Source organism: Melanerpes formicivorus, unplaced genomic scaffold (genome assembly GCF_026170545.1).
Source record: "Melanerpes formicivorus ecotype bairdi unplaced genomic scaffold, bMelFor1.0.p_v2 SCAF_9, whole genome shotgun sequence".
Classification (NCBI taxonomy): domain Eukaryota; kingdom Metazoa; phylum Chordata; class Aves; order Piciformes; family Picidae; genus Melanerpes; species Melanerpes formicivorus.
Window position 1 is genome coordinate 24,957,296 of NW_027142361.1, and position 24,925 is coordinate 24,982,220.

Genomic DNA, 24,925 nt, shown 5'->3' on the forward strand with positions numbered 1-24,925 from the left:
AGATGTCTGTACAAACCCAAACACAACTGAGAATTTGGCAGAACCATCATTCTGACACGTGCCCCTCTAGAGCTAACCTTCTAGGGCAGGTGGAGAGGGGAGGTTAAATAATTTGGTAGGTCTACAACTCCAGCATCTTCCATCCTCACTTCCACAGCAACCTCTCCACTCCCTCCCCTGAACCTCACAGTGGCTTTCCCTAGATTCAGCCCTATAGTGCAGCAGCTTAGCAGGACAGAAGCTCCTGCCTTGTCCCCCTGTGGTTGCCTGAATACTCAGGCACCAAGACAGTAGCATTTCCTGAGGCCTTTTTTGCTTTTTTATGATGTAAAAAAGGCTTGTATGGCAGGGTGCTAAACTACAAATATCAGGTTAGCTTAGAGGACACTTCCATCATAGCTGTCAGCACAAATGATTTCTCCTGCCATGTCCCACACCTCCTCCTAGGCCCAGGCCGTGACAGTGCCCTGATGAGTGACACTTATGGCCAGGCAGATTGGCAGGTGCCTCCTCCAGCTGAGAGAGACATCTAACTGGCAAGACCAAACCATATTTTCTACATGCAAAGACTTCATTGCCTGAGACAGTCCTTGGAGAGGGCTCCCAGTCACTTCAGGCACAGGGGCTGTGTTCACCCTGTAGCTGTCCAAGCTGATCTAGGTTAAAACATACTCCTTGTCTGCTAAAATTTCAGTATGTCAACCTCACCAAAAAAAAAAAAATAGGACAGAGTCCCTCATAAGTGGTGGATGTGTTTAAGAGCTTCTTCACAGCTGACCTATCTGACCTGCTGACCTATCTGTCCTGCTGCTTTACAACTTATCCCAACACAACACAAGGTATGAAACTCATGACTTTGAAAGTACAAGATCCATGACTTTTACTGGGCTAAGTCACCAGAGATTTTGACTTCTATCAAGTAAGGGTGGGGCCAAGTGTCTTTGAAGAGACATGTCAAGAGAAACAAAAGTGAGGCCACAGCAACCATCAGAGTGTGAATGGTTGGAGCAGCTGAAGAGCCATCAGCCTATCAATTCCTGGAGTGGGCACCACACAAGCCAAGCTGAAAGGCTGTGAGCATGCTGCACATCTACAGTGTCCTGAACCTAAACCAGGACTTCATTTCTAACCAAAGTCCATCAGCCAAAGCCAGCTCTGGCATGGTCTGCTCAGGGTGTGCCCTGCCAGTGGCTGCACCAGAAGCAGGTTGGGCTGGGCTGTGGAAGCATGAGTGAAGCACAGAAGCCCAGTCCTATGGGGCCAGGACACACACAGGAGCAGGATCCAGCTCTCAGGCAGCCAGCTGAGAGCTGAGCATCCCTTCCTCCCCTAGGTGGTTATTTGGTTTGTGGTTTTAAATGCAAAACACAGCTACATTTTCTTGTGCATTTTTTTCTTTCCCAGTCTAACGCTTGGGAGGTTTCTAAGTTTTAAGTTAATGGTACAGGAAACTCAGAAGCACTCCATGGATCAGTATTTCCATGCAAAAGTCAATCAATAAGGGGTTGTCATCTTCCAGGTCCAAGCAGAACTGAGTGACACACCCAAAGCCTTAATTGAACTAAAGCACTCTTCCCTACATGGGCAACAAACAGCTTCCCAACCCTCTCACAGTCTCTGATAGCTGGATCCCTAACTCAAGGTCAGGAGAACCTCAGAGGGGAGCAGCAGATCACAGGACAAGCTAACAAGCTCTCCTGGGCCTATTATCTGGAAACCCTCACTGCTGCTAGCAGCATAGTATGGGGCTGAATTTGGAAGTCATTGCTCTACAGGATGCTTTTTTTCCACTGCATTATAGAATCATAGAATGGTAGGGGTGGGAAGGGACCTCTAGAGATCATCTAGTGCAATCCTCCTGCCAAAGCAGGGTCACCTAGGATAGGCCACACAGGAATGTGTCCAGGTGGGTTTTGAAAGTCTCCAGAGGAGACAACTCCACAACCCCTCGGGGTAGCCTGCTCCAGGGCATCAGCACCCTCACAGTAGAGAAGTTTTATTTCATGTTGAGGTGGAACTTTCTGTGTTCCAGCTTGTATCCATTGTCCCATGTCCTATCATAAGACACCTTTGAAAAGAGAATGGCTCCTTCTTCTTGACATGAACCCATCAGATATTTATAAACATTAGTAAGATCTCCTCTCAGTCTTCTCTTTTCTGAGCTAAACAGTCCCAGGTCTCAGCCCTTCCTCATCAGACAGAGGTTCAGATCCTTTCATTATCCTCATAGCCGCTGTTGGACACTCTCTAGTGTAATGGGTTGGGGCAGACCCCCCCCTCCCCACCACGCGCAGAACCAACCGCTTCCAACTGCGGTCCAAAACTACACGGATGCATGTCTGAGGTACTCCGCCCCCCCACTAGGCGTACCCGTACCGAGGCATGACAGCATCCAGCTGCACCCCCCCCCCTCCCCCGGAAAGGGAGGGGCTGCACCACGGCTCACTGAGAAGAAGGGAGGTGGAACCAGGCGCTCAGCGCCATTTGCGGAACTCATCCGAAAATATCGGGGAAAGAGATTTGAGCCAGCCCTACTGCAGCCCGAGGGCACGGCCGGGGCCGCCGCCGCTCCTCCGAGCGCATGGCCCGGCCCACCGCTGCTCGGCACACAGCAGGGCTCCGCCCACCTCTACCGCCGCGGCACAGAATCAAAATCACCTCCATCCCTTGGGTACACAAACGGCTTCTCCAGCGAAAGCCATACACACGTTCTCAGAGCCCTTGAAAACGGCTTTCCAGCTGGAGTCCCCGTCGGCCCCCAGGCTTTCGGGAGCTGGCTCACCCGCTCGCAGCGGCTGGCTCTATCCCCGCATAGAGAACGGACCTGACTCTGATCTGCTCGCCACTGCCCCTCCCCCACTTTGCTCCCCGCTGTAGAGGAAGGGCAGGTTTTGCGTTCTCAAGCGGTACCCCGATGCCGATGGTCGAGAACCACCCCTGCTTGAAATAGCAGGAGAAGGTCCGTGCCACCGGCCGTGCACCAGTTATCCCCCCACAATCCACAAGAACTTACACGGTCGCCCCGGCAACATCACTTGAGCCCCCAACTGCCAAACCCAAACCGACGCCCAGAACTAAATTTAAACTCTCCATCCTTTGCAATCGATCTGCAGAGTGGGCACAACAGCCAGCCCCACGTTGGTGCGCCAAAATGTAATGGGTTGGGGCAAACCCCCCTCCCCACCACGCGCAGAAATAACGACTCAGACAAACAGATTGCAAAAGCGATGGAAAGTTTAAATAGAGAACAGTGAGTGCGTGCAGAGAACTAGAAACACAGTGACAAGAACAACCCCAAAACAGACCCAGAGAGATCCCATCCCCACCTGAGGGTGCACCCAAAACCCCCAGGGCTCCTCCTTCCCTCCCCCCCCCCCCCCGCTAGGCTAGTCTCAGCTGGCCAGATCTGAGACTGCACATCCCCCCGTGGCCTTGGGCCTAGCCAGGCCCACGGCCAGGAGTTCTCTCCCCCAGTTACCAGGTGGCGGAGAGGAAGGAAAGGGGAAGTGCCAGACCACACCGTGAAACTTATAGTGGTGCAAGGGATCATGGTAGGAAATAACCTAATTTCCTGTGTCCACCCACTGGGCTGGACTTCTGGACACAGGAAACACCCCTGTAGCAGAGGGCACCCAGCCCAAACTACAACATCTAGTATATCCCTATCCCTCTTAAACTGGGGATCCAAAACTGGACACAATACTCCAGATGTGGTCTCACCAGGGCAGAGCAGAGGGAAAGAAGAACCTCTCTTGACATACTGGCCACAATCTTCTTCATGCACCCCAAGATACCATTGGGTATCAGAAAGGTATTAGTAATAATTGTCTCCATTTTCAAGAAGTGGTATGATGCATATACTCAAGAGACAACTCCTAGCTTTAAGAAAGAGCATCAGCTAAGTTTCCCCACCAGCAGACTCCCATCTCATCTCCTGCAAGGGAGGACATGAAGCTAAGCCAATGCACACACAGAGTGTTGAGTAACTAAACAAGAAGCATGGAGAACACTCGTGGGCAGCAATAAATATCTGATCACATTATGGGGCTGTGAGGTGCCTAAAGCAGCACAGGAGCTTAAGTAAATTCTTCTCATACTTACTTCACAAATCTTCTCCAATGAAGGGACAAAGAAATCATCGCAGACAATCGCCAAAGCATAAAACATATACACGGCCTGCAAGAGAAAAGAGCATATGTTGAGTCTGGAGATCATTACACAGAAACAAACTGCAGTGTCCCAACTCAGCTCAGGTTTGGTACAGACCTTCTTTAAAAAATAAAATGCTCTTGCAAGAATGCACAGGCCTTTCTGGAGATGTAATAGAAAGATATAAACTAGTTATCCAAAGGTTCTTACAAGCTATCATAGAATTGTCAGGGTGGGAAAGGACCTCAAGGATCATCTAATTCCAGCCTCCCTGTTTTCAAGTGGAACAGGCTTCAGCTGCCTCTGCTTGTGCTAAACCTGCTGCTCCCTTGGTGCCTGTGAGCACAGACCTGTATGTGTTGAAGGAACAAGCACTGGGACTCTGCTGATTTCTGAAGTTACTTAAATGGAAGCTGATAGAATCATAGAATTGTTAGGACTGGAAGGGACCTCAAGGATCATCTAGTTCCAACTTCCCTGCCATGGGCAGGGACACATCAGGTTGCTCAGAACCACATGCAGCCTGGCCTTAAAAACCTCCAGGGATGAGGCTTCCACCCCCTCTCTGGGCAACCTGTTCTAGTGTCTCACCACCCTCATGGTGAAGAAATTATTCCTAATATCCATTCTGAATCTATCCACTTCTAGACTGTCATTCAGGACAGTTTCTGTGCTCCTCTGTCACTGCTCATAAACACAAATTAACGTCATGTAGGCACATAGCCTTTTGCAGTGGCAAAATGGCCCAGAGGACCACAAACATTAGCAGAATTCCAGATCCCCAGCTCTGCTGGGTACAGCAGAGACCTTGAACTTGTAGAGGAAACACTAGCAGCTGACATGATACCACCAGATAACTGTATCAACAGAGATAACGGAATCAGAAGACTCACAGGCATTGTGCATCGTAGGAAGAAGGATCAGGGAAAGCCCCAGAGAGTGGCATGGCCAAATCCCATTGAAATACAATGGATAGCAAGGGCCCAACTTCAGCCTGGATGTTTTGATCTGCTAATCACATTAATCTGCAGTGGGCCAGGCCACAATTTTCCTCCCCAAACACGCAGTAATGCAGTTCATGAACACTAATCTGTACATCAACAGCCCTGTAACTTGAGCACATCCTCTATACATGACATAACCAACAGTCCCAGAGCGCTGGGCATCATATGGTTGCTTGGGCTTCCTGTAATCTGCTGCTGCGGTAGCCAAGTTCTCCCCAAGGAGGGCAAGGCAATGGGGATGGAGAGGAGACAATAAACCAAACAAGCACATGCTTGAAAGCCAAACCAGGTCACTTCAGCATCTGCCTCCACACTTGGAACCAGACCAGACCAGACCAGACCTGGTTGGAAGAGACCTTTGAAATCATTGAGTCCAACCTATCACCCAACACCATCTAATCACCTAAACCATGCAACCAAGCACCCTATCAAGTCTCCTCCTAAACACCTCCAATGACGGTGACCTCACCACCTCCCTGGGCAGCACATTCCAATGGGCAATCTCTCTCTCTCTCTGTCAAATTTCTTCCTAACCTCCAGCCTAAACCTCCCCTGGCACAGCTTGAGACTGTGTCCTCTTGTTCTGGTGCTGGTTGCCTGGGAGAAGAGACCAACCCCCACCTGGCTACAATCTCCCTTCAGGTAGTTGTAGATAGCAATAAGGTCTCCCCTGAGCCTCCTCTTCTCCAGGCTATGAACAGCAAGGCACATCCATAGCAGTTACAAAAGCTACACTACAAGCCCTTGTAAAAAGTCCCTTCCTGGGGCCTACAGAAAGCTGGGAAGGGACTTTTTACAAGGGTTTGTTGTGATAAAACAAGAGGGAATGGATTGAAGCTTGAAGAGGGTAGATTTAGACTGGAGATTAGGAAGAAATTCTTTACAGTGAGGGTGGGGAGACACTGAAACAGGTTGCCCAGAGAGGTTGTGGATGCTCCCTCCCTGGAGGTGTTCAAGACCAGTTTGTATGAGGCTTTGAGCAACCTGGTCTAGTGGAAGGTGTCACTGCCCATGGTAGTGGGGTTGGAACTAGATGATCTTTAAAGTCCCTTCCAACCTAAACCATTCTATGACTCCATGAACCTCATTGTGTTCTGATTTCAAGAGAGCACAACCACAACCCAAATTGGGGAATTTTCTTCTGTCTCCAAGACTACACATGTATAGGATAAGGTACAAGGGAAAAGGCAAAAAGGGCGTTGACATGAGCAGGGACTAAAACAATCAATGTGAAGAAACTGCTGTCCTGCTCTCCATAATCCTCCTGGAGGCAGTGAGGAATGCCATGCTGCTATGTCTGCTGAAGGCACCGTGCCAACACCTGGCTGCAGTCAGATAATTGTAGGTGACTTCAGCAAATCTTAACATCAGGCTGATAAAACAGATCAGGCTGGACTCAAACTGACTTACATGCTTGAGCATTTGTTTTTAATGACCTCATTGTTGTCACAAATCTGCTGACTGGGAGCCTTCCCAAATTTTATTTAACTGGCTTAAGCACAAACCAGCATTAAGTGCCCAAAATCCAAGGAGTACAGGTCTAGAAAAGAGCTTGGTTCACAAACTAAAACACTGACAACTACTCTTGATAAATGAACACATGAGGACAACAGTTGTTACTTCCTTAAAAGTCATTTGTGGTTTGGATTTTTTCTATTTTTTTTTTTTGTGGGGTTTTGTTTGGTTCTCAAACAAACAAACAAAATAATGCTTAGAGTTTGGGCCAGCAGGAACACAATCAAAAACTTGAATTTCATGTCAAGTCAGACTCAGAAAGATCGAGTCCAGACACCAGCCCAGGCTATTGCATGTGGAAAGAGGGAAGACAGCATCAGGCTGAGCAAGTGTGTTGTGTATGTCAACTGTGGAGAATGCCAACAGCATGGCTTTAACATTTTGCAGTTGACTAGGGGGTATCCAGGGACTAGGTACTAGACTAGGGAGCACCTCTCCTATGGGGACAGACTGAGGGAGTTGGGGCTGTTCAGTCTGGAGAAGAGAAGGCACTGAGGAGACCTAATTGTGGCCTTCCAGTATCTGAAGGGGGCTACAAGAAAGCTGGGGAGGGACTTTTTAGGGTGTCAGGTGATGATAGGACTAGGGGGAATGGAAAAAACATAGAAATGGGTAGATTCAGATTGGATGTTAGGAAGAAGTTCTTCCCCAGGAGGGTGGTGAGACACTGGAACAGGTGGCCCAAGGAGGTAGCAGAAGCCTCATCCCTGGAGGTTTTTAAGGCCATGCTGGATGTGGCTCTGAGCAACCTTGTCATAGGGTTGGAAGGGTAAGGTCCAAAAGCCTCCTCCCTCCCCCCTTGTAAAGTAAAGGGAAAGAAAATTGAAGGGAAAGGAAAAAAAAAATGACAGCTGAATTAGCAAAGCAGTGGAGCTGTATATTTACAAAGCAATATAGGATATGCAGGGAAATATATACAAATTTACAATATTTACAATATATACAAAGATATACAATAAAGTAGCACAGAAATGAGAGTTCCCCCCTCTGCTGAGGGGGTTCCCCACCTCTGCTCTCCCCCTCTCTCTCCCTTTTCCCCAGAGCGGGTTAGAAAGAGAGAGAAAAAGAAAAAAGGTTAGAAGCAGTTGTGTTAATTGGAAAGCAGATAATACAGGCCTTGGTAGCTTATCGGTTTCAAGGCCAAATCCTTGGCAGAAAGCCCAGGAGCTGCAAGCTGCTGCCCAAAGGAGAAGCGGAAGCAAGACTGAAGATAAAGCGCCGGAATGCCCAGGATACCCTCCGGCACTCCCAGTTCAGAAGGAGCTTCCTCCCACTCTACCAATGAAATGAGTTTAGATCCTTCTTTTCGTTTATCAACTTCCGTCCACCATATTCCCTTTCTTAAAGGCACAGCCTCAACCGGTCACAGTCCACCCCTTCTAAACAATTTCATTGGCCGTTCATACTGTCCATCCAATCCAAGATGATATTTACAGTTCGTAAGTAAAGTTCATAGTCCATTCCGGCTATGCTCAGATGTAGATGATTCAAAAGTCCAAGAAAATCAGAAAATGAGAAAAATGGAAAACAGTTCATTTCTTCGCCGACGAAGCGAAGAAAAGGGAAACAGGGATTCTCAGGGTCTCTTAGTTGACTCAGGGCTCTCAGGGATCTCAGGGTTCGTGCACCGTAGATTCCTCGTTGATTCTTCCTTTGGATGCGATGTAGCTGTACAGCATTTCGAAGTTAACCTCTTTAAGCTAAAGTTAAATTTCTTTGTGGAATACACTGAATTTCACCATTCTCTTGCATTACCCAATAAGTGTGACCCGGACCTTCAGCTGAAACCACCCCTCGGACAGGTTTAGCCTCTCCTGAGGGTGAAAATACCCAAACAGTTTTACCCAACAGATTCTTTTCTCTAACAACAGGAACTCTATCACCTTCTACTTTCCGTAGCAAATCTGAATGTGCAGGTCCAGCTTGGTTCACTGAACCTTTACTATTTACCAGCCAGGTTGCTTGTGCTAAATGTTTCTCCCAGTTTTTCAAAGATCCAACCCCATGGCTTTAAGACTGGTCTTCAACATACCCTTGTAGCGTGCAATCTTCCCTGAAGCTGGTGCATAGTAGGGAATATAGAATATCGTCTCAATACCGTGCTCTATTGCCCAGTTCTTTATAAGGTTGTTCTTGAAATGAGTTCCATTGTCTGACTCAATCCTCGCTGGAGTTCCGTGTCTCCACAGGATTTGTCTCTCCAGACCGAGAATGGTGTTGCGTGCAGTTGCACGTGGAACTGGATAAGTTTTCAACCATCCAGTGTTTGCCTCTACCATAGTAAGCACGTATTGCTTACCAGAACGAGAACGTGGTAGAGTGATGTAGTCAATCTGGTAAGCTTCACCATACTTGTACTTGGACCATCTGTGACCATACCACAAGGGCTTAAGTCGTTTTGCCTGCTTAATAGCAGCACAAATGTCACAGTCATGGATGACTTGTGTGGTTGCATCCATGGAAATGTCTATGGATCTGTCACAAGCCCATTGGTATGTTGCATCTCTGCCTTGATGTCCGGACGAATCATGAGCCCACCAAGCTAAGAATATTTCACCTCGGTGTTTCCAGTCGAGATCGAGATTAGAGTCCATGTCTACTTGAGAAACTATTGCAGCTAGATCTGCTTGATGGTTGTGTTGCTGTTCCTCAGTCGCTTTGCTCTTAGGAATGTGAGCATCGACGTGTCTCACTTTCACTGGAATTCTCTCGATTAGATCAGCAATGTCCTGCCATAGGTTGGCTGCCCAAATGGGTTTTCCTTTCCTCTGCCAACCACTCTTCTTCCAGTTCTTTAGCCAACCCCATAGAGCATTGGCTACCATCCATGAGTCGGTGTAGAGATAAAGCTTTGGCCATCTCTCACGTTCAGCCACATCGAGAGCTAGCTGGACAGCTTTTACCTCTGTGAACTGACTGGATTCTCCTTCTCCATCTTTTGCTTCTGCAACTCGGCGTGTTGGACTCCACACTGCAGACTTCCACCTTCGCTTGTTTCCAACAAGACGACAGGAACCGTCTGTGAACTAAGCATATTTCTTTTCATCATCAGAAAGGTCATTGTAAGGAGGAGCTTCCTCAGCACGAGTTACTTTCTCCTCTGGAGGTTTAGCACAGTTGGTACCTTCAGGCCAACTTGAGATCACCTCCACTAGACCAGGTCTTTAAAGATTTCCCATTCGAGCTCTCTGTGTTATCAGAGCCATCCACTTACACCAGGTGGAGTCTGTAGAATGATGTGGTGTGGAGCCTTTGCCTTTGAACATCCAATTCAAAACTGGTAATCTGGGAGCTAAAAGAAGTTGTGATTCAGTTCCAATCACTTCAGAGGATGCTTTTAGTCCTTCATAGGCAGCTAGAATCTCTTTCTCTGTTAGAGTATAATTAGCCTCTGAACCTCTGTAACCTCGACTCCAGAAAGCAAGAGGTCATCCACATGTCTCACCTGGAGTTTTTGCCACAAGCACCAGGGTGGACCATTGTCACTTGCAGCCGTGTACAAAATGTTCTTAATGTCTGGACCATCTCGGACAGGTCCCAGAGCCATTGCTTGAACTGCCTCTTGCTTTATCTGGTCAAAGGCTGCTTGTTGTGCAGGTCCCCAGTGGAAACTGTTTCTCTTTCGAGTCACATCATACAGAGGTTTCACAATCTGACTGTATCCAGGAATGTGCAGTCTCCAAAATCCCACTATCCCCAGGAACCGTAAGGTCTCTTCCTTGTTGGTGGGATTTGCCATGGTAGAGACTCTATTTACCACATCCACTGGAATGTGTCGGCGTCCATCCTGCCACCGCACTCCCAGAAACTGAATCTCTGTGGTAGGTCCTTTCACCTTGTCTCTCGCTTGATGGCAAACCCTGCATTCAGAAGAATGTCAATGATTTTGTTACCTTTCTCGAAGACTTCCTCAGCAGTTTTGCCCCAGACGATGATATCATCGATGAACTGGATGTGTTCTGGAGCACTGTCTTTCTCCAGAGCATCGTGGATCACTGCATGACAGATGCTTGAGCTGTGGATCCAGCCCATTGGCAATCTGTTGAAAGTGTACTGGATTCATCTCCAGCTGAAAGCAAACTGAGGCCTGCATTTCTCTGCTATGGGAATGGAGAAAAATGCATTAGCAATGTCTATGGTAGCATACCATTTGGCCTCTTTGGATTCCAGCTCATACTGTAGCTCCATCATGTCTGGTACTGCTGCACTCGTAGGTGGTGTCACTTCATTCAGGGCTCGGTAGTCTACCGTCAGACGCCAGTCACCATTCTGCTTTCGCACAGGCCACACTGGACTGTTGAAAGGGGAATGAGTTTTGCTGACGACTTTCTGACTCTCCAACTGACGAATCAGATTCTGAATGGGCAACAAAGAGTCACGGTTGGTTCTGTATTGTCTGTGACGCACAGTCTGAGAAGCAATCGGCAATTTAATGTCCTGTATCTTATGTTGTCCCACAACTGCAGATTCATCAGAAAGCTCAGGTCTGGCAGACAGCTTCAATTTTTGTCCATCAATTTCTATAGAAGCTACTCCAAAAGCCCATTTGTAACCTCTAGGGTCTTTGAAACGCCCTTCTCTCAGAAAATCAACTCCCAAAATACATGGTGCGTCAGGTCCGGTCACAACGGTATGCTTCCTCCATTGTTTACAAGTTAAACTTATATTAACCTCCACCTTACTTAACTCTTGAGATCCACCAGTGACTCCCAGAATAGTTATAGACTCCGATCCCTGATAATTTGATGGCATTATGGTGCACTGAGCTCCTGTGTCAACCAAGGCCCTGTACTTCCGAAATTGCGAAGTGCCAGGCCACTGGAAGTACACATGCCAATAGATTCTATTATCTCTGTTATCCCTCTCCTCCCCCTGGCGGGAGGCAGGGCACCCCTAGTTATGGGGAACATGCGCACATGTGCATTGCACATAGTGTGCAGGGTTATAACTTTGCATGTTATAACTGGAGCCACATTTTGGAGCTACTAGGGTTGTCCTGGGGAACTGTGGAAGTAACAGCTACCCTTCTGGTATTGCTACCTCGGGTTCTGCCACATTGCAATTCCCTCAGTCTCCTGAAGAGATTAGAAGTTGGTTGGCCATCCCAGCGGTTCATGTTCTCACCAAACTGATCACCCAGAGTTATCCAAATAGTTCTACGTGATTGCCTTGGTGGTCTGTTTTGGAATGACCTCCTTGGAGGACGTGTATACCTCACAGGTGAAACTTGTACCCACCTGGAGGGAGAATTGAAATTATCCCTTTGTGCCAATTGGGATATAGAATTTCTAAATTCATCTTTTAACTCTCTCATGCAGTTCTCAATTTTTCCAGACATAGTTTTAATGGCCGAAACCAAAGAAACACGTGTCATGCTATCCTCCAATTGTCTCATTTGATCACTGAATTGGCCAACCGTGGGAGAAGCTCCACCATAATTTCTTGACACAATTCTGCTTGCCAGAAGGTTTGCATAATTAGGAGCAAGCTTGATGATCTTTTTAGCAAGACCAATACCCACAGGTATGTCATCAGGATTCAGAGTTTCATGTTCACCATAGAGTATCTCTCTAACAGCAAATTCTCTCAAGCGCTTAATTCCCTCATCTATGGTAGTCCAGGGTTTAGGATTCCACGGAAGATCATCTTGGGAAGGGTATCTCAGGGCAACTGCCATTAAAAGGCGTATCCACAGATTAACCTTACCGAGAGCCCTGCCTAGATGTCTACCTATTCCATTATCCCTCAAGAGAGTTCCTAACTGAGCTGCTGACTTGTCTCCAACTGTTAGAGCTGGAGCACCTGTATCATGACACCTACTAAGCCAAGCTAGAACTGGCTCCTTACCTGCCCTGGTGGAATCTTTATGGACATTTCGCAATTCCTCACGTGGTGACGAACACTCTAAAATATCATCTTCTTCCTCTTCCTGCACTCCCAGTTCAGAAGGTGCTTCCTCCCACTCTACCAATGAAATTAGTTTAGATCCTTCTTTTAGTTTACCAACTTCTGTCCACCATATTCCCTTTCTTAAGGGGACAGGCTCAACCGGTCACAAACCTTATCTAGTGTGAGGTGTCCCTGCTCATGGCAGGGAAGTTGGAACTAGGGTTGTCCTGGGGAACTGTGGAAGTAACAGCTACCCTTCTGGTATTGCTACCTTGGGTTCTGCCACTTTGCAATTCCCTCAGTCTCCTGAAAAGATTAGAAGTTGGTTGGCCATCCCAGCGGTTCATGTTCTCACCAAACTGATCACGCAGAGTTATCCAAATAGTTCTACGTGATTGCCTTGGTGGTCTGTTTTGGAATGAGCTCCCTGGAGGACGTGTGTTCCTCACAGATGAAACTTGTATCCACCTGGAGGAAGAATTGAAATTATCCCCTTGTGCCAATTGGGATATGGAATTTCTAAATTCATCTTTTAACTCTCTCCCTCGAGAGAGTTCCTAACTGAGCTGCTGACTTGTCTCCAACTGTTAGAGCTGGAGCACCTGTATCATAACACCTACTAAGCCAAGCTAGAACTGGCTCCTTATCTGCCCTGGTGAAATCTTTATGGACATTTCGCAATTCCTCACGTGGTGACGAACACTCTAAAATATCATCTTCTTCCTCTCCCTGAACTTTTTGCCCATAAAATCCTGCTGTCATTCTCCTAAGGATCTCTTTAAGCTGAGAACCATCTTTGCCAGCTCCTTTCCTAGCTTCATCTCTATCCTGCTTTGATCTCACTAGGTTAGCTAGATCTTTAAAACAAACCTTCTCTTCCTCCTCAGCAGGATTTCTTAGAGTAGAGGGCCCCACACCAGGATCAGTCTCCACCTCTTCTTCTCCATTATCTTTGGTCTTTGTACTTCTAGTCTTTAAAACAGCCACCTTAACTGGAGCTGTGTTTGAATTTACAGCCATCTTAATAGAAGCTGACAGGTCCTGAGATAAATCAGCTGCTGGGGCAGTGACTTCCGGTCCCACCGAGGGAGTGGGCGGAAGTGACGTTGCTCCGTTAATGGCCGACGGAGAAGGAGGAGGAGGAGAAGGAGTAGGCGCCGTGTTAATACCAGGCGACGCCCTTGGCAGCTTGCCAGAATCAGCAAAGTCATTTAGAGCTGCTTTACCAATTAACTTTTTAGCCTTCTTTTTAACTGACAGAGATTCTGCACATTCCTCATCACTAGATGACTCTGGGACTGATCCAGAGCCACGGCGTTTTCTTTTTGATCTAGTTTTAATAACAAAACACACCCTGGACACCTTTCTCTCTCGCCGCAAGGAATACAGAGAATACACATTAGTTATCACCAGCAGCAGAATTATACACATGTAATAAATCACCTTTGGATCCCAGGCATCACCTAAAGTTACTCTCTCCTCCGGTGGAATCCTAAAACCCTTTATCTCAATTGGGAGAGTGGTGGAGGTAACATTCCTGTATCTCACTGGCCATAATAAATTAATACATTTTCCATACCATAGTCTAACTCTATACATAACCCACAGATAAATTGTCCGCACGAAATATTTGCCCAGGTAATCCAAAATCAAACCCAAACAATATCTGTAAACCAGAGCCCCAAAAATTGAAAAGAATAATTGCTCTACAAACCACAACACCTTCATGTTGGCTAATTCAGCTAGAAAACACTGAATCACTCAAGTAATAAATTAAACTAATTATCTGCCGCACGTTGGATAAGCCAAGAAAAAAAAATGTCGTAGGATTGGAAGGGTAAGGCCAAGAAGCCTCTTCCCTCCCCCCTGTAAAGTAAAGGGAAAGAAAATTGAAGGGAAAGGGAAAAAAAACCTCACAGCTGAGTTAGCAAAGCAGTGGAGCTGTATATTTACAAAGCAATGTAGGATATGCAGGGGAATATATACAAATTTACAATATTTACAATATATACAAAGATATACAACAGAGTAGCACAGAAATGAGAGTTCCCCCCTCTGCTGAGGGGGTTCCCCACCTCCGCTCTCCCCCTCTCTCCCCCTTTTCCCCAGAGCGGGTTAGAAAGAGAGAGAAAGAGAAAAAAGGTTAGAAGCAGTTGTGTTAATTGGAAAGCAGTTAATACAGGCCTTATCAGTTTCAAGGCCAAAGCCTTGGCCGAAAGCCCAGCACAGAGAGCTGCTGCTCGGCAGAGGAGCGGAAGCAAGACCGATACAAAAGTGCTGGAATGCCCAGGATACCCTCCTGCACTCCCAGTTCAGAAGGTGCTTCCTCCCACTCTACCAATGTAATTAGTTTAGATCCTTCTTTTAGTTTACCAACTTCTGTCCACCATATTCCCTTTCTTAAAGGCACAGCCTCAACCGGTCACAATTAGGAAGAAGTTCTACACAGAGAGAGTGATTGCCCATTGGAATGGGCTGCCCAAGGAGGTGGTGGAGTCGCCGTCATTGGAGGTGTTCAGGAGGAGACTTGATGGGGTGCTTGGTGCCATAGGTTAGCTGTTTGGGTGGGTTGGATTGGTTGATGGGTTGGATAAGATGATCTTGAAGGTCTCTTCCAACCTGGTTTGGTTTATTCTAAATAAAGGAAAGTTTATTCTAAATTCTGTTCTGTGGTCCTTTGAGTTTCCCACATGAAGACTGCTTCATACCCAAAGGTAGAAAATCTTCAAAATAAAGCTTACATGCTGTAGGAGCCAGCAGCTCCCACAACCCTGCCTTTTTCTCCAGAGAGCTGGGAAAGGAAGAGGTGACTGTCCCTCGCTGCTTCCCACACAGACTTCCTGCCTGGGCACATGGGCACAGCCAGCGGCCATCACCGTAACCACTGTAGTGGAGTACAGGGCTTGCCTCAATTCCAACTGCATTACAAAACCATCTAAACCACAGTTAGTGAAGAGAAATTAGAAATAAATCCCCATCAAACAAAGAACCCACAGAGTACTTGGAGCAGCAGCAGTCTGTGGCATCACAAGGTGCTCAGCACCAAGCTAGCTGGCTGCACTGGGGCACCCAAGGTATATCTGCATTGGGGCACCCAAGCTCTAGCAAGGTATATTTGCACTGGGGCACCCAAGGTATATCTGCACCGGGGCACCCAAGCTCCAGCTAGCTGGCTGCACTGGGGCACCCAAGCTCTAGCAAGGTATAGCTGCACCAAGGCACCCAAGCTCTAGCTAGCTGGCTGCACTGGGGCAACCCAAGGTCTAGCTCGTTGCACCCAAGTGTGTCCAGGGCACTGGAAAATCATAACCCTAACAAGACAGCTCTGTGCTGTTGAAATGAGATGTGGCTGGCTTGTGACTGGGTGCAGAAATAGATAAACACAGGCTCCATCCAGAGTGACCTACATTTTCCAAGCAGCTCACACAAGGGAGGCAGCAGGTGCCCCGCTGGTGCACCTCATTCCCATGGCTACGCTGAGCGATGGCACAGGAGAAGCAGGAGGGACCACCAAGCGCAGGCACCTTCTTCACCCACTGCTTCCTCCACTCCCTGCCCACTGCTCAGCACTCTGTGCCTGAGCTCTGACAAGGCAGGAGCTCAACCTCAGTTGTGCAAAGGCACAGTGTGCCCAGAGAAAGCTGGGAAAAAGAGAAAGAGCTCTCTGCTCAAAAAGACATGGGGAGAGGCAGAGCCTTGTCGTAGGGTTGGAAGGGTAAGGCCAAAAAGCCTCCTCCCTCCCCCCTGTAAAGTAAAGGGAAAGAAAGTTGAAAAAGGAAAAAAAAACCTCACAGCTGAATTAGCAAAGCAATAGGTGCTGTATATCTACAAAGCAATACAGGATATGCAGGGGAATTTACAGAATTTACAATATTTACAATATATACAAAAATATACAACAAAGCAGCACAGAAATGAGAGTTCACCCCCTCTGCTGAGGGGGTTCCCCACCTCTGCTCCCCCTTCTCTCCCCCTTTCCCCAGAGAGGGTTAGAAAGAGAGAAAAGAGAAAAAAAGTTTAGAAGCAGTTATGTGTTAATTGGAAAGCAGTTAATACAGGCCTTGCAGTTTATCAGTTTCAAGGTCAAGCCTTGGCCGAAAGCCCAGAACGCTGTGAACTGCAAAGCCACCAAAGGAGGGAAGACAGACTGACCAGAAAAGTTCAGGAATGCCCATGATACCTTGCTGCACACCCAGTTCAGAAGGTGCTTCCTCCCAATCTACCAATGAAATTAGTTTAGATCCGTCTTTTCGTTTACAAACATCCAACTACCATATTCCCTTTCTTAAGGGGACAGCCTCAAACGGTCACAAGCCTGCAGCTGGACAGGGAGGAAAAACAGTGTCCATCCCACCAGACTTTTCCAGAGAAACTTCAGTGATGTCCAAAGCTTCCATCCTCTGCCATCAGCAAAAACCTTACAAATCACTCATGAAAGCAATTTCCCTCCCCTGTCTCACAGAGGTAAGGAGTGCCTGTCACCCAGTATCCACAAGCATGAATCACTGCAGACAGCTAACAGAAGCTGTTTATTTAAGCTGACTAAAAACTTCATTAAAAGCAGCTATTTTAGAATAGAATAAACCACGTTGGAAGAGACCATCAAGATCATTGCGTCCAACCTATCATCCAACACCACCTAATCAACTAACCCATGCAACCAAGCACCCTGTCAAGTCTCCTCCTGAACACCTCCAGTGATGGCGATTCCACCACCTCCCCGGGCAGCCCATTCCAGTGGGCAATCACTCTCTCTGTGTAAAACTTCCTCCGGACCTCCAGCCTGAACCTCCCCTGGAACAGCCTGAGACTGTGTCCTCTTGTTCTGGTGCTGGCTGCCTGGGAGAAGAGACCAACCTCTGCCTGTCTACAACCCCCCTTCAGGTAGTCGTAGACAGCAATAAGGTCACCCCTGAGTCTCCTCTTCTTCAGGCTAAGCAGCCCCAGCTCCCTCAGACTCTCCTCATAGGGCTTGTGTTCCAAGCCCCTCACCAACTTCGTTGCCTTTCTCTGGACACGCTCCAGCAAGTCAACATCCTTCCTAAACTGAGGGGCCCAGAACTGGACACAGTACTCGAGGTGTGGCCTAACCAGTGCAGTGTACAGGGGCAGAATGACCTCCCTGCTCCTGCTGGCCACACTATTCCTGATGCAGGCCAGGATGCCATTGGCCCTCCTGGCCACCTGGGCACACTGCAGGCTCTTGTTCAGCCTACCATCGACCAGCACCCCCAGGTCCCTCTCTGCCTGGCTGCTCTCCAGCCACTCTGACCCCAGCCTGTAGCACTGCATGGGGTTGTTGTGGCCAATGTGCAGAACCTGGCACTTGGATGTGTTAAATCTCATGCCGTTGGATTCTGCCCATCTGTCCAGCCTGTCGAGGTCTCCCTGCAGAGCCTCTCTACCCTCCAGCAGATCAACTCCTGCCCCCAGCTTGGTGTCGTCAGCAAATTTACTGATGATGGACTCAATGCCCTCATCCAGATCATCAATAAAGATGTTAAAGAGCATGGGGCCCAGCACTGATCCCTGGGGGACTCCACTACTGACTGGCCGCCAGCTGGATGAGGCACCATTCACCACCACTCTCTGGGCTCGGCCCTCCAACCAGTTCCTAACCCAGTGCAGTGTGCTCCCGTCCAAGCCATGGGCTGACAGCTTGGCCAGCAGTTTGCTATGGGGGACGGTGTCAAAGGCCTTGCTGAGGTCCAGGTAGACTACATCCACAGGCCTCCCCACATCCACCAGGCGGGTCACCTGATTGTAGAAGGAGATCAGGTTGGTCAGGCAGGACCTGCCCTTCCTAAATCCATGCTGGCTGGGCCTGATCCCTTGGCCATCCTCTAAGTGCTGTGTGATTGCACTCAGGATGACCTGTCCCATGATCTTGCCTGGCACTGAGGTCAGGCTGACAGGCCTATAATTCCCTGGCTCATCCAACCAGCCCTTCTTGTGGATGGGCACCACGTTGGCCAGCTTCCAGTCCTCTGGGACATCTCCAGTGAGCCAGGACTGCTGAAAAATAATGGAGAGTGGCTTGGCCAGCTCCTCTGTCAGCTCTCTCAGCACCCTAGGATGGATCCCATCTGGTCCCATGGACTTGTGGGGATCCAAGCGGCTGAGCAGATCACCAACTACCCCATTCTGGAAGAGAGGAAAACTATGCAGCTCCCTAGCTCCTTCTGCCAGCTCTGCAGGCCAGCTCTCTGGAAGACATTCTGTCCTGCTAGTAAAAATTGAAGCAAATTGGCTGCATAAGAATGCCTCTTCCTCCCACAAAGTACCAATTTGGCAGTTCTTAAATGAAGGAGATATCAAAAGAGAAAAGAATTGTCTTCATCTACCCAATGCTGGGGTAATTTGGCCTGGACAAAAGAGAAGGCTCCAGGAAGACCTCACAGCAGCCTTCCAGTACTTGAAGGGAGCCTATAAGAAAGCTGGAGAGAGACTTTTTATGAGGATTGGTAGTGATATAATGAGGGGGAATGGATTGAAGCTTGAGGAGGGCAGATTTGGACTGGAGATTAGAGAGAAATTCTTCACAGTGAGGGTGGTGAGACATTGGAACAGGTTGCCCAGGGAGGTAGTGGATGCTCCCTCCCTGGAGGTGTTCAAGGCCAGGTTGGATGAGGCTTTGAGCAGTCTGGTCTAGTGGAAGCTGTATTGGAACTACATTGTCTTTAAGGTCCCTTCTAACCCAAACCATTCTGTGAATCTATTAAGTCAAGAATCAAGTCAAGGGATGGATTTGGAGTCTTTCCCCCAGCGACAGCACTGTGGCTGCTGACCACAAGCTCCTCCAACACCAGCTAAGCATCCAGCAGCCAGGCAGACCAGGGTTATTTAAACAAACTTATCTTGGGTATCTTTAATTTTGGCCTTACCCATGCACCCCACTTGCACTGACTTGCTTGGGGCTGAGATCACAGCACTCCAAGCCTAAAATTGCACAGATTTCTGCTATCAGTAAGGTCCTTAAAATAGTAGCTATTAAAAGCCTTCTTGGCACATTTCTGAACTGCGAAGCAAATCCCTTGCCTGCCTGACGTCCTTCAGAATTCCCAAGAGGATCAAAGACACTCTGCAAGTAATAGATGAGAAGTTACAAGCTTTTCTTTAATACATTCAGCAGGAAAAAGTCATTGCAGCCACTTAACTACTGAAAATTAATGCAGTTGAAAATAACTTCGAACAAAAAAACCACCAAAACTCCAATTTCTCTGTCCTACAGCTACGTCATTAGGGGTACCATGAGAATTTCAGGGGGATACTTCCAGGGATAAGATTTATTTTACAGGCAACTGTGTGAATGTTCTCCTTCAACCTGCCAACCCTGCAGCACCTTCGTGTTTAGTGGCAGAAGGCAGAACACCACATCTGCTTGACAGCATCAGCACAGTTGGTCTGGCTGGAGTAAAGGAACTCAGAGTAGTGTGACAGCAGCTCACAGGCTACACCAGGGATTTTACAAGGGGTTTAACATGAATAGGATAGAATTAACCAGGTTGGAAAAGACCTCTGAGATCATTGAGTCCAATCTATCATCCAACACCATCTAATCAACTAAATCATGGCAACAAGCACCTCATCCAGTCTCTTCCTAAACACCTCCAGTGATGGTGACTCCACCACCTCCCTGGGCAGCACATTCCAATGGCCAATCTCTCTTTCTGGGAAGAACTTCTTCCTAACATCCAGCCTAAACCTCCCCTGGCACAGCTTGAGACTGTATCCCCTTGTTCTGGTGCTGGTTGCCTGGGAGAAGAGACCAACCCCCACCTGGCTACAACCTCCCTTCAGGTAGTTGTAGAGAGCAATAAGGTCTCCCCTGAGCCTTCTCTTCTCCAAGCTAAGCAACCCCAGTTCCCTCAGCCTCTCCTCATAGGGCTGTGCTCCAAACCCCTCCCCAGCTTTGTTGCCCTTCTCCAGACACATTCAAGCATCTCAACATCTTTCCTAAACTGAGAGGCCCAGAACTGGACACAGGACTCAAGGTGTGGCCTAACCAGTGCTGAGTACAGGGCAGAATGAGCTCCCTGCTCCTGCTGGCCACACTATTCCTGATGCAGGCCAGGATGCCATTGGCCTTCTTGGCCACCTAGGTACACTGCTGGCTCATGTTCAGCCTATTATCGACCAGTACCCCCAGGTCCCTCTCTGCCTGGCTGCTCTCCAGCTACTCTGAGCCCAGCCTGTCACACTGCATGGGGTTGTTGTGGCCAATGTGCAGAACCTGGCATTTAGATGTGTTCTATCTCATGCCGTATAGATACAACAGAAGTATGCTACACTCAGTGCAATTACCAGTCCGCTCTGAATCACAACTGAGAGCAGAAGCCTTTGTGGGCAGGAGACCCAGGTAAGCACAGCCAGCTCTGTCCACACCAGTGGGAGAAGAAATGCAGTCAAAAGACTTACACAAAGGACATGCAGGACCACAGCTCCATGCCTCCTGTCCTCATTCATGAAGATGTCATTGGGGAATTCATGGAGAGCTGCAAAAAGAGGAGGCAAAAAAAAGGCTCAGATGTTTTATCAGCTACTCAAACCCACTGCACATGCTGGTAATTATCATAACAAAAAGCTGTCCTCCCCCTTCTGCTGAGCAATAGAGCCATAGCTACCACACCTGAGGCTGTTTTCTCCCCCTTTGCTTAACTTCTCCTCTGGCAGCTCCAGCCTTTCCCCAAACGTTTGCTGTGTAATTTGCTGCTGTGACAACCACAACGTTGTGTACCCAAAGATGCCTTGGGGAGGGCAGACAAATCCCAAGAGCACAGTACTGCTCTCTAATCAGAACAGTCACAGAGTGGGTGGTGATGGGTCACTGTCACCAAGCATTTCTGACTTAGGGGTTTATACCCAAAAGGGATCTCCCCTCAACTCCTGACGCCACTTTGGCAGGGTACAGGGCAACACATGCTCATCTCCAGCAGGACCTAACACTCTCCAGACAGGCAATGACTTCCCATGTGTGCCCTTCTCAACAGCAGGCACAGAGGACATCTTTTAGGACACCACCTCTCAGCTGTTTTCATTCTTTATCCTGCCCTGGTGTCTCTCACTGCCCTCACTGAACTGGTAGCAGTACTGAGACAGTGGACTTCCTTGCACAGCAAATGCTCCAAGGGCAACCTGCTGTGCTAGATAGCCAGCAGTGGCTGAAAAGGGATGCAGCCCAGGACTGGGGTAGATTGGGACATTCCAGATCCAAGTGAATCCCTTCCCTACCTCTAGATTTCACTCTGCCTCCCCAGAAAGATCTTCAAAGGGAATACAACATCTGATGTATGACACTAGTGATGAAGAGAAAGTTTTCATCAAGATATACCAAATATTTGGGACAAAATAAAAAGCAAGGGGGGCAACTCTCTGGTGTCACAAAGATTTCCATTTGGAAGGCTAGCCATTACTGCAAAGCCTCATGAGCTGTAACCCCACTTGCTAAGGCAAGCTGGAGTCCTCCTGAAGACAACACCTCAACAGGGCAACACGTGTCTGAAATGCTGGAAGCAAGTTTTCTGTGAAGGTGCCATGAGAACAGGGCAGAGCTGCCAGCTTCCCTGCATGCTTTTGCTCTACCCAAAGGCTGTCAGGTAGTCTGGGTAAAATGGCCAAGGCTGTAGCTTCAGCTACAGATCCAAGGCAACAGTTATTGCCCATAGAAACCCAAAGACAGTGTTGGAGGAGTCCCTCAGCACAGCCTGTATATGTTCACAAGGGCAGCTTTTTACTACAGCGAAGCCAAAGGCAAAGCCAGTACAGCTCCAAATCCTGGTTGCTCTGGACAGTAAGGAGCCTACACCTAGAGAAGGTTCACACTTCCCTTTGGCTTTATCACCCAGTTGAAGACAAACAGAGTTCTAAAGTCTTAGAAATGACACTAACAAGCATTTGGGACACTATGCCAACCCAGAAAACATGCCAGCGATTTAGCTTGTCCAATGTGCCTTCATTAAGAGCAGTATATTTCTGTTAGATTAGTTTTCTCACCAAAGTCAAGCAATCAGTGCAACAGTTGTAAGGAGCAGGCACCACTGTTGCAAATATGGTGTTGCAAGTCACTTAAAGATAAATTACTTCCATTTACTCAAATGCTTTATTACTCCTCTGGATGCTAATTGGGTTACAAAGCACTTCAAGATAGTCTGCCAATTAGGCTGCAGAAATGGCTTTTGGTTATAGACTGAAAAGCGAGGGTGAAGATAATGTTCTGGCATTCCAAGTGCTCCTCAGTATTTCCAGATTTGAATTGCTCAATAACCACTAAAACAACATCTTCCTTCTAATGGTCAATTCCACACATTCAGCCCTGAGCTGGAAAAAAACCAAGCTGCATTTTTCCTGCCTTTCACATCATTACCATTAATAAAGCTCCCACAACTGGAATTTAATTAGCAATTCCATAGATGATTAAATGGAAAAACAACTCAGCTCACTCTCTCAGCTCTGCTGTGTGTGAAGAAATAAGTGAGCAAAAGGCAGCCACGTCTTCATTGGGGTTACCTCTGCAAGCAAAGGATCTAACCCAGGCACTGTATCTGAGGAGGAACACATTCTTCTTTACATGAAGTGGTCAGGTGAATACTGTGAATTGTACTCCTAGGCAAATATGTCATGATGCCAGCCATTTCCCATGGTAAATGTCATAGTGAGTCCTAACAAGCTAGTTAAGAGAACCAGCAATACCTGTAACCTGTTAGAACCAATTGGGAATGACCTGCTAAGAGCTGCAACTATTTTCTTTCAAGCTAGAGCTCATCCTGCCCAAATGCCATTCGCCCTCCCACATCTACCAGGACACATCATAAAATTATTTTGGTTGGAAAAGATCTCTCAGATCATTGAGTCCAACCATCAACCTAACACCACCATGGCCCTTAAACCACATTCTCAGGTGCCACGTCCACACGTTTCTTGAGCACCTCCAGGGATGGTGACTCCACTACCTCCCTGGGCAGCCTGTTCCAGTGCCTGAGTACTCTTGCAGGGAAGAATTGCAGGCCATCACCCAATACTAGAGAGAATTGCAGGTACAATTGCAGGCCATCACCTGATACTAGAGAGCAGAGACCAACCTCCACCTCCCTTCAACCTCCTTTCAGGTAGTTGTAGAGAGGAATGAGGTCTCCTCTCAGCCTCCTCCAGACTAAACAATCCCAGTTCCCTCAGTTGTTCCTCTAGACCCTTTATCAGCTTCATTGCCCTTCCCTGGACATGCTCCAGCACCTTAATGTCCTTCTTGCAGTGAGGGGCCCAAAACTTAACCCAGTATTCAACATGTGGCCTGACCTCAGAAAGGCACAAAACTGCCAAAACCCACATATAGATGTGCAACCTAAAGAAGCTAGTGAGACAGCCACCAGCACAAAGGCAGGAGTTAAAAGCCCCCAGACTAACACAAAACATGATGGAAGATGCAAGATAACAAAGTTAAAACAGCTGGAAGGAATTAATCTTTCGCCAGCAAAACCTCATCATTAGAAGACCAAATGTTTTCATCACAGCTTTGTTTAAGATGAAACGTTCCTGACATTCAGCATTGCAAAGGAGACACAGGGAGCTCTGTTTGTCACAATATACAGAGCAGTTTGCTACAACACACAGAGGCATATGCTTCCCTCTCCCTCCTGCAGCTGTCTGGAATGTTATACCATGAAAATTCGTCCCAGAGATGATGAAAACCCAATCCCTTTATCAAGAGTCACTGGGAGATTCAAGGAGACTGAAGTGCACCTAAAAGCACTGGCAGTGCTGGGGACTCCTGGCCCAGAAGAGTCTAACCTCTCTTCAGTTCTGGTTCCTACCCCTGTGCTGTAATGAAATGCACCTTCTTGTCTGAGGAAATCTAAGGGGTCCATGGTTGCATTCTCTCCATCCTCTGCACACAAACACTTACAGTGGCTTACACTTGAATCTCTGCAATCAGAAACTAATGCATGCAGATTTGTGCTCTGCTGCATCTGGATGAGCCGCATCAGGTGCAGATGAGCAGAGACAAGAGGAGAGCTCTGCGAAACACAGGAGCTCCTTTTGAAGAATGAATAAAGGCTGGTGCTGGAACACCACTACAACAACAGCTGCCCTATTTAGCTAGTACAAAAGCTCAAAGAGTTTGATTTTTTTGCTTTAAAGGGTCTTCAGCTCTTGTACAGAGAAGAGGGGTAGATTTCATAGAATCATACAATCAATAAGGTTGGAAAAGACCTCAGAGATCATCAAGTCCAACCTGTCACCCAGCACCTCATGACTAACTAAACCATGGCTCCAAGTGCCACATCCAATCCTTTTTTGAACACCTCCAGGGATGGGGACTCCACCACCTCCCTGGGCAGCACATTTCAATGGCCAATTCCTCTTTCTGGGAA

General features: G+C 47.7%; 1 protein-coding gene across 2 annotated transcripts in view; it reads right to left on the minus strand.

Annotated features, from left to right (window-relative positions):
- SLC24A3 (solute carrier family 24 member 3) overlaps positions 1–24,925 on the minus strand; it is a 412,136-nt gene that overhangs the window by 133,828 nt on the left and 253,383 nt on the right. For both annotated transcript variants that reach the window (XM_068143236.1, XM_068143235.1), the window contains exons 3-4: positions 20,976–21,052; positions 4,102–4,176 (exon numbers count right to left, since the gene is read on the minus strand). In XM_068143236.1, the coding sequence (XP_067999337.1) occupies positions 4,102–4,176; positions 20,976–21,052 (152 nt within the window). The remainder of the gene's footprint in view (positions 1–4,101; positions 4,177–20,975; positions 21,053–24,925) is intronic.